The following is a 10390-nucleotide window of genomic DNA, read 5'->3' on the forward strand; positions in this document are numbered from 1 at the left end:
CTTCTTTGCTTCTAAATGAGATCGATATTACTAAGAAAGGCAAGTTATTTTTCTGATTGAGAGCAAAAGACTCACTGCGAGGTATTGGTGTCCTGTTGGATAGCCTGTATGTGGGTATAGATCCTGTCAGTCTTAGATCTGCTAGTCGAACTCTTCGTCTTCTCGTCGCAGCCATCACTCTCGTCTAGAGCTGCCCCAGTTAGCTTCAGCGCCTTACCCACTATCAGAAATGGCTTATCAAATGGGGACAGTTCGAGGATCTTGAGTAAGGCGTCCTTTAAAGCATCCCTCAGAAAGTCTATTCTGATCACGTTGATCAGGTTCCCATATCCATCCGAAACTACTTCCTAAATGAAATATACTTTTTTCCATTTAGACATTGTTCCAGCGGCTTTAAACGCAAAAAAGATTGAGGCGATGAAAACTGATAATAGACGAATGTTCGTCGATTGATATTACCATGCTATCCACATTACAAATCCACATCACATACCATTGAAATAATTATTTGGTTTTGATGCAACCTAATTTTAAACTTTGACGCACTCATGATTTTATTTTCTGTTTTTAGCACCTATATGTTAAGCGGAGCTTCACATCAAATTTAAATTGAATTGATTTAAACAGAATATAATGGCAGATCAACTCACTCCCATGTTGAGGTACAGTTCGCATATGAAGAGGAGCACTCCCTCCAGCTTCTGGTGGTTGGAGGCCGACTGATTCTTGATCAGCTGTCCCATTTTGTCCACTTCCAATCGCACTCTACAAAAATAAACAAATTGTTCGATGCATTTTTGGCTTCACAACTTGGATTCTAGTCTTTCTTTTCCTAAATCTTCACTTCTCTTCTTTCTTTTCCTAAATCGCCACTTTTCTTTTCGTAAATCTTCATTTCTAGTCTATATTTTTCTTAAATTCTATTCAACTCAAAACAGGAAACAAATCGATGAATGAAAGTAATTTTATAAACCCATTTTCTGTTGGAACATGAAAAAAAAATTACGGAGCCTTTTCTGAATTTTGGATAACTGTTTTAAGCATCCCAAGGTACGTTAGCATGACATGCATATCTGCATGTAATGTCGAGCATATTTCCTTGTGAAGATCTTGTTAAATTTTAAGTAGCCTGGCCTCTGAGAGACCATTTCACATTTGAACAAATTTAGTGGGAGCATTGTACTGTTATGGTGGTACTGAAGCCACAAATGCTTTCCTTTCCTCAATCCAAATGCCGATTCAGCTCAAAACTGAAGTGTTCTCTTTATCTCTCTATTTATTTTTTAAATAATACGCAATAGCTGTACATCTTTCGCTTTTGCGCTCGTATGTGAAATATACGTCTAGATAACTACAGTTCAATTCACCATTCATAAAAAAAATAGTCGAATGCAAGTTTCCGTCATTATTTTTAAAACTTATTGATTTTAACAATAGATATAGACAAAAAATCTGCTTGAATTTTCTACATGTATTTCCAGTTACATGTAATTCCATGCCCTCGAGTTGCCTTGTCATTGAGATTCCGAATTATACTAAGTTCTTCAGACTTTTTTTGAAATAAAAGTCAGGTGGAAATTCTATTCTTCGCCTCGGCATGTTTCGACTAGACAATTTACACTTGAGGGCTGCATTCAATTTCTCTTCATCCCCGATAAGCTGATTTTAAATAAAATCAAGGTGAAAAGGCTGACAAAATTGACATGCTTTTGATCATAGAGCAGTTGAAAGACTTAAAATGATCACAAGGGTAAACTTGGGGAAGAATATGTGTTTCAAATAAAAACAAATTAAGAAAATTTAGAAAAAAAACAGAAACGGTCGGTTGCTGTGCAACTAGCACAAAACGCTCCTAACAAATTATCACTTTGATGCAAATTTGGGCAAAAAAATGAACTATAGAATATTGTTTTATTAACTTTTTAAGGCTTCGCGTTTTGCCGCAGAGGAAAAGACAATGAGATCAATCATGATTTTACGGAAAACGGCTTGGAAAATTTAAAAAGTTTGCTCTTTCCTCAAAACTAAACGCTTACCAAGAAGAGAACAGCAAAAAATGCGAATTTTGAAGCGAAGATATTCAGACCCGTTTATCTTAACACTGGGAAAAATTCATTTAATTGTTATCTCTTAATAAGACCGAAAAAATTTCAATTTGTTGTCGCTCAAACCTACGCGATGTGTCATTGCGGTACCCGAATTTCACAAAAAAAAAAAACATCCGAATTCAATGTTTCTCCACACATTCGGTGTCTGGACAATGAATGAATAATCTGTTTAGCAGGTAATTTCATGGTCTGTCTGACTTTTCCTGAGGTTGTTTATGTGAAATACTTACAAGTTGAGAATACACAAAATTAAATGTACATGTTTGCCGAAGGTCAAATTAAATATGAAAGTGAATTAAATATGAAAAAAACTCCTGCAATATTCAGTACTGAACCTATGAAACAATGTTAATGATTAGGCACGATACAGCGCGCAAGTTTAATAGTGCACTTAATTTTAATTAAAACATCACTTTTTTATAGCTCCCCTCTCCGGATTTGGAATCTAAGAATTTCTTTTGTTTTCATTTTTTTCGCGGGTGAATAGCCTTAATTGGGGATACTTACGTAGTGAAGAAGTGTTCCTTGAAGCGAAAGCTGAGTTGTTCCGGCAAACAGAGGTAGTGGGACAATTTAGCACCTGTGAACCGGAAGTTCTCCTCCGACACGCTCTAAAACAAAATAACAACCCATCACAATAGTGGTTTAACGTTGAATCTCCAAAGAAACGATACATTTTGTTGGTATCTGGGTGAAAAAACTAAAGACAGACAGACAAAACTTGTCAAAAATATTCTTTTAGAATAATACTTAAATACATATAATGTTAACCCGTCAATATATTCAAAAACTAATTAATTTTTCTGTGTTGTGTATTTTGTTTAGTAACTATGTCAAATTATGTTATTCTCAAATATAGATTTCTAAATCTCGCTTGAACTGATGTTGGTTATATAAACACCAGCGGATAATTTCCTGAAATTAGAGAAACGAAAAACAACTGACCCATGTAACTAGAATATGCGCCAGCTTCTCACTCGTTTCCATCTTGACCTTCCCACAGTTCAGTGCTGACACCAGGTAGGGAACCAGATGGTCGAACAGATCTGGCTGCCACGTCAGAGTGTACAGCGTCTCTCTGAACTGATTCAGAACCGTATCCATATCCTCATTACCCGTTCGTTGATCTCTCAACAATGGGGGTCTCTCTTTCATATTTAGGGATCTGGCCACGTGGTGATGTCTGCTCCCGTTATGTCCGTTCGGCACCCCGTTGCTACTATGATGCTGGTGCATTTGGTGTCCATTAGCTCCGTTATTAAGTCCTGATCGTCTAGAGGAGTGGTTGTTGGTATGTTGTTGTTGAGCCATGTTAGCACCATTGTAGTACCCCTCGTGACCACGAAGGTAACCGTGTTGATGCATTGCGTACATTGCGGCGGAATGTTTAGAATTATTGTTTGGGTTCTGCAAGTTCACGAATCCATTTACTCCGTTAGCTTGCTTTTTGGGAGACTGTAAGGATGACTTGGCGTTTGGCGATGCGTTAAATTTGTGTCCGTAATCCGAGTTCTAAGCATCAACATGAAAATAACATTTCGAAAATCACAAAACTGAGAATCACAAACCGTAACATTGCTAATTTCAAGTTGATTTAACTGTAAACAATGACTTGCAAAATAGCATCTTGTCTTGTCTTGATATTGAGTAATGGAATAAAATGAAAGTTAGTTTGACAGATGTCCTTGGTAGTAGCTTTGCTCTCAGTGTTGCATAATAATATACTAACCACAAGATTGTGCGAGTTTGCACTCATGTATTGCTGTTGCGAGAGGGCCTGGGCGGCCGACGAGTCGTGGTGACGGTGGTGGAACATGTTGTTGGCGGCTGCCACGTTGGAAGAGAGACGCGTCGAAGACATGACCGAGGAGGTCGTTGGCACATTGGAATTCATGGCCATCATGGCCGCCTGTTGTTGGGCCCTAACAAGTCCAAAAAATACACTAGTAATCAGAACTTTAAGGGACAAATTTGACCATTTGAAAACTTGAGACGCAAAAAAAAACTACTTCGAGTAATAAAAAAGATTCACTCGAAAAATATTTTGCACTTGACAACATGAAAATTAAACGGCTCATTTCCCATCATAGAGCATTTCAAAAACACGCTTTTTAATCGAATAAAACTGCAAAATATCTGCAATTGAAGCAAACTCACGCTGAAAGTAAAACAGCTGTTTACTTTCGAATGAAGAAGCTATTTGAGCAAAAAAGCAAAATTACTCGAACCTTAGCTGGTGTGAGCTGGGGTTGTTGTGGTGATGGTGGTTTGACACTGGCCCGCCGACACTTCCGTTCATGTGCGTGTACGACTGCGAGTGCATGAGCATCGGTCCGCCGTGGTGGTGGTGGGTGTTGTTTGTACTGCTGCTATTAGTCACTGATATATGGTTTAGGTTGTGGTTGCTTAAAATATTACTGCTATTACTATTATGAGATATGATTCCCCCAGCGGCCCCTGCCCCTGTCGAAGCACCTGCACCTGTGCTGATACCCATCGCACTCAGTTCATTCTCCAGGTTATCCACTGCATCGGAAGAAGCCGCCGCCGACACGCTCACTCCGTTCATCAACCTGAGATTATCTGCACTGGCATTGGCGCGGAAGTTGTGGCCTGAAAAAACCGATAGTCACTAAATCCTAGTCAATGGAACTAATGCTCGGAAAACTCACAAACAACGAATCACAACACTTAATTGATCGTAGAGATTATTAAAACTGATACACTATTATTAAATTATATTATTATACATTACTACACAAAAGCAAAGCCAAGCTTCGCATCAGTTGCGTTACACCGCACGTATGGGATTGAAAGCTAATGAATAAAAAATGAGACGGAAAACTAATTTAAAAAACCTCGGTAATCAGAAAAATCGTCGGAAATACAACTACCAGCATTAGAAAAGCTTTTAGTATCTACGGAGGGGCCAATAAGTCGACATACGAAGGTAAACGCCTTTTGATCCGAAAGCAAACAAATACTGTAAGAAACTGTGGTCAAAAAAACTTTTGATTATACTTTAAAAATTTTAACTAACACATCACATTCGTGCACAAAATTTTAAAACAATTAATTCTTAAAACAATAACCAAACTTTGCCCACCAAACGATACAAAATAACTTGTCTAGTCCGATAAAAGATATTCCGCAACCATTTAGGCTGAATAAAACTTTTATGCGACAAAAAACAGTAAGTCAAGGCTAGTTAATTTACAAATTACAGGAGTAAATCAACATCACCTGCACCGAAAATCGCTTACAGCTCAAAACAATCCGTGCTGTTGCAACTATGACGACATAACATGTGCAGAAGAAAAGGGACTCGAACCGCAGAACCTTAAGAGTAAAAAAAAACATCTGCGTTACCTCCTGACTAAAAAAGAAAGAGTCTGGACAATATAGTATGTTCAATTTCTTGCAGATTTGCAGAAAAAATTTGGTTCTGGGAAAATTTTCCGTTTACAAGACACTTGCTCTCGCAAGTGCAATAAAATTAGATCATAGAGTTTCAAGAAACAATTTTTGAAACTTAATATCAAACCTAAGAAGAAAAAACAAAACCGCAAATCAAGCAAAATGATTTTTAACGATATAGCATTCACCTGCGATATTGTTGGGACCCAGTCAATTCTCGCACTATTTGTGCATACGGAACGCCATTCAGACTAGCCACTATTAGCGCCACAGATAGTATACACATATCAGAAACACCATAATCAGATACTCGATAGGAAAATTGATGGAAGAAGTCTGCTTTGATGTTAAAATTGAGCCTTAACTTCAATCGCATGTAGAAACTTGATGAAAAGCTAAGCAAGAACGGCAAAAAAATATTCTCGGAGACATAAAACTATTTTTCTAAGACCATTCTGCGCAGACCTCAATTACACGAGAGGGATCCTTTTTTAATTTATGTTCTTCAAATTGAAAAATGCTCGGCTAGTAAGCTGACAAAATTCCAGGATTCAACGATTCAACGAACAAGTTTTATGAACAAATTTTTTTTTCAAATTAGCTCTGGATGAGTTTCATTCACTGAAAAAAGATATAAGCCACTGCAGCCAAAAAAACCTGTTGACTTTTTGATAATCTTCTATTCTAAAGAAAATTATTGTTGAGCATAAAAACTCGAACTACACTTGCTCAGCTCCAAATTAAACTCAAACACTAACAATATTTAAGTAAACAACATATAATAATAACAATAATAATAATAGTAACACAGAGGCGAAGCTGAGCTTCGACCCACTAGCGATACAAAAATGAATGATTATGAATAAAATCAAAGAAAAAAAAATAAATTAAAAAGAAATCAAAAAATAGTTTTTGTCACCAAATATTGCAACAAAAGCCTAAAATATCCCAAAAAAATACCCGTAAACTTCAAAACTATAGAAGGAGCTTTCGGAATGATAGAAAGAAGACAATTATTTAAAAAACTTTTCAACGCAATTAAGTGGGTAAAAAATAAGCAGACAGACAACCATCTAAATTAGCCGAAGTTTACAAAAAAAACAAGCTTTGAATGGAATCGAACTCTTAAGTTTTGAATATTCGTTTCTTGCTATCATTCCTTCTTTTGTGGTCTCAAGCATGCATGTTTCAGCACTTGGAAGAAAGCTGAGCCTTTAAAAAAAGTCGGTCTACGGAAACAAACGCGACAAAAAGAAACAGACAGACGATAGTCAGAAAAAGCACAAAGACTCTAGTTAACAAAAAAGAGGTCCCGGCCGGATTCGAGCCACAAGCCTTTGCCATCTCAAGCAGTTGTGTTAGCTGTAGACCAGATTCGCAGGATGGTTGATTGAATTTGAATTTATAATTAACAAGCGGTAAAAATCCAAAAAATACCTTAGCAGAAACCTTCCCAGATGAAAAAAAAATCAAACTTAAAAAAATGTGATGTCCCTTGCTCATTAGAACACACACACAAACACACCCCACAAAACTTTTTTCGGTCCTCAAACGAGGCTAAAGGAGGCCACTAAGTAGATACGAAAACAAACCGAAACCGATTAAGCCAAAAAAAAGGCGAAATTAAAAAAAAAAACACGAAAACATCAATGAAACTTTTAGAAAACAAACGATTCGTAGATGTGGCAACTAGTCCGACAAAATTTAAGCAGACAAAACAGTCGAGTCAATCTTTCAAAAAAATCTGAAGTTCATCAATCTTTTTTGACATATTGAAACAATACGTTAAATCATCAACTGCAATCGATTTCAAATAAAATTACTCTAACCTCAAACACACTTAAATAATTGAAACTTAAACTAGTTTCACACACTTCAAGAACAAAAAAATAAAAACCATGCATCCAAAAAAAATCTGAAACTTTTATGCAAAAAAAATCCAGCAGAAATATTCAAAAAAGTTTTATTTCTAAAATTTTGGTGTCTGTAAAAACCAGAAAACTATCAAATACATCTACCATCATGAAAATGAACAAAAAACTCTTCAAAAATCTATCAAAAATTTACAGAATTAATTACCCGGCAAATAAACCGTTAAAAATTGGGTCAAATCAATAAAGCCGATAAAAATCAACTCAAATCTAAAAAATTTTTAAGCTGTAAAACAATTAGCAATTCAGTCGTTGAACCCAGCTATTGAATAACAGCTGTTAGACGTGCAAGTTGGGTATCAATAGTTGGGTAAAAAAAATGGCTAGAAATCATTTGGAGATGACCACAAGCTTCAGTCATCCTGTGGACAAAGCTGTTTACGGGAAAACGTCTAGTACCCGAGTGTAATACCCTTGCTTATCGCAAGGGTAAAAAAGAACTTAGGGTAGCACCTAAGGGAGATGCTGTTCCGAGTTCCAGTTTTTCTAAAGTTCACTTGAATTTATTTTGGTTTCGGCAGTTTTGACATATACATATCAGTCTCCATGAGCAATTGTCTTCCAAAGTTTTTGTACACTTCGGCGATCACAATTTTGGACGTTCTATTTCGTCAAAATTGAACCCCATCGTTTGTCTTACTGTATTTTCTAAGAATTTACCTCTTGTCCAAAAGTCGCTTACTTGTTCAATTCTTGCTCACTAAATAACTAGCTTAAAACGTTTTGCTCTCTAAATAACGAGCTTGAAAAAATTGAAAAACGCCCGGCATCGAAAAAAGTTGAATTTCATTGCAAACAAAATTTATTGCGAATGAAATTTTGCCCTGAATCAGTACCAATAGACTCGGAATATTTCAATTCTTTAATTCCTAACAAATTAGTTACCAAAAGTTTATCGCAAGATTAAAAACTTGGATGTCACTCTCAACATTTATCCAATTCTAAAAAAGAACAATACTTGCCTTTATTACATAAGCGAAAGTCGTACACTTCAGTTAAACTAGCAATTAACGCAACTTCGGTGCTTCGAAATTTTTCGACAACTCTTGAAAAAAACCGCATATATTCGAAACAACATCTGCAAACTTTTAGTGTACTCTGACTGCACCTAATTACAGGTTTGGTAATTTAGAACTTTTAAATTTAACTTAATGGGCCTCTCGAGAAATTTGGAGGCCATATTTGCAACCACTGAGAGTCACTGAGAGCACCCTACTATAGGGTTAGGAATCCAAAACTTTGTGAATTTTTCTACACCTAAGATTCCCGAAAAAAAAACGTCTTATCTCGGAAACTAAAAGGATTTGAGCATTCATGTTAAGAGGCAAGATTTGAGACGCCTGGGTGTACGCTGACAATAAGGTTGTATCTTCATCAAATTAGTAGTTTCAAATTTTTTGAATTTCTTTGTAGATAAAATCTTTGAGAAATTTTTAAAAAATCGAAAAACGTCACATCTCGGAAACTAAAAGCATTTGAGCAGTCGCGTTTAGCAGTCGCATGTGGCAAGATTTGCAACTCTTTAGAGTACCCTGACAACACCGAACTATAGAGTTGGGAATTTCAAATTTTGAAAAATAATTAATTTAAACTTTCTAAAAATTTTGAAAAAATCACAAAAACCGTCATATCTCGATAACTACAAGGATTTGAACAGTCATATTTGGAGGCAAGATTTGTAACTCCTTAGAGTACTCCGGCAGTACCCAACTACAGGGTTGGGAACTTCAAGTTTTGTGAATTATTTGAAATTTCTGAAAATTTTTAAAAAAAACTCAAAAATCGTCTTATCTCGTTAACTAAAATGATTCGGGCATTCAAAATTGGAGGCCAAGTTCGCAACCCCTAATTCGATATTGGGCTGCTTAACCTAAACTCGGTAAAATAACCACTAAAATCAAATTTGAAAATCGAAAAAAATTCTTAACCATTGCAATATACGATATAGCTTAAACATGCAAAATTAATACGTTGAAAAAGCTTAAACATGGCGAGATAGTGAAGCCCGCATTTAAATATATAATAGATAATAGATTTGAATCAAAGATAGGATCTATAGTAACTTGTTCAAGGGCCGAGACACTATCTCTTGTGCTTTGTACCTCAACGGATCGATGCTCGTACATGAGTCTTCGTTACCCATGCTGATTCGAAGCTGATTCGTTACAGCTTAAGACTATTACCAAGATAACTCAAACTCTTGTGTATTATTTTAATATTCCAATAACTACATACATACATAAAATTCCAAAACATGTCTCAAGCTACCTAAAACATTCGAAGATATTGCACAAAAAAATAACCGAAAACTGCTCGATAGCATCTAAAAAATCCAACTAACTTCATAATGAAAATTGATCAAACAAAAAACAAATAATCACAGCTCCTTCAGCCCAAGATTTGTACGTGAGGAAGCACAGAAAAAAGTGATCTACAGTAAATTCAATTAACCATCAACTTCAAGCTTACCTGGCAAATTAGCTGCCGAGAAATTATTCTGTTGGACTACTTGAGGCATGAATCCGTTGGATGACACATTGGACATAACCATAAAACACTGAAAACCAATGTTACCAACAAGATATAGCCAAGCACATAGATAATCAGAAGAACGAAACTATCATAGTAAACTAGAATACAGTCAGGAGTCCCTTCATCGCGTATTCGAGTCAAAATCCTAAGAACTTTCTAGATACGGAAGTGATAATGATAAAAAAGACAAAATTAGAGTTGATGTGAGAAACATTAAACTCGATAAAGGTTGCGTTTCTTCAATGCGATTACGTAACTCGACACAATAAAAAAAATTTATCATGTATTACAAGAAAAAAAATCTTCGAAAGTTGTTTTGTCATTTATTGTGCCGAGTACGCACGGGGCATTTGCAATCTGTATTGCCATTGAGATGCTCTATTTAAAATGCTGCCAGCCCTG

At 36.0% G+C, this 10390-nt stretch overlaps 1 protein-coding gene across 1 annotated transcript in view; it reads right to left on the reverse strand.

Annotated features, from left to right (window-relative positions):
• Nucleotides 1-10009, reverse strand: part of LOC134847653 (uncharacterized) — a gene marked incomplete in the record, with an annotated part of 16785 nt that extends 6776 nt beyond the window's left edge. The window contains 7 exon segments of the mRNA XM_063864807.1: nucleotides 76-347; nucleotides 651-765; nucleotides 2616-2719; nucleotides 3054-3620; nucleotides 3838-4030; nucleotides 4337-4721; nucleotides 9926-10009. Coding sequence (XP_063720877.1) covers nucleotides 76-347; nucleotides 651-765; nucleotides 2616-2719; nucleotides 3054-3620; nucleotides 3838-4030; nucleotides 4337-4721; nucleotides 9926-10007 — 1718 coding nt within the window.
• Nucleotides 10010-10390: the final 381 nt, after the last annotated feature.

Source organism: Symsagittifera roscoffensis, chromosome 6 (assembly GCF_963678635.1).
Source record: "Symsagittifera roscoffensis chromosome 6, txSymRosc1.1, whole genome shotgun sequence".
Lineage (NCBI taxonomy): Eukaryota > Metazoa > Xenacoelomorpha > Acoela > Convolutidae > Symsagittifera > Symsagittifera roscoffensis.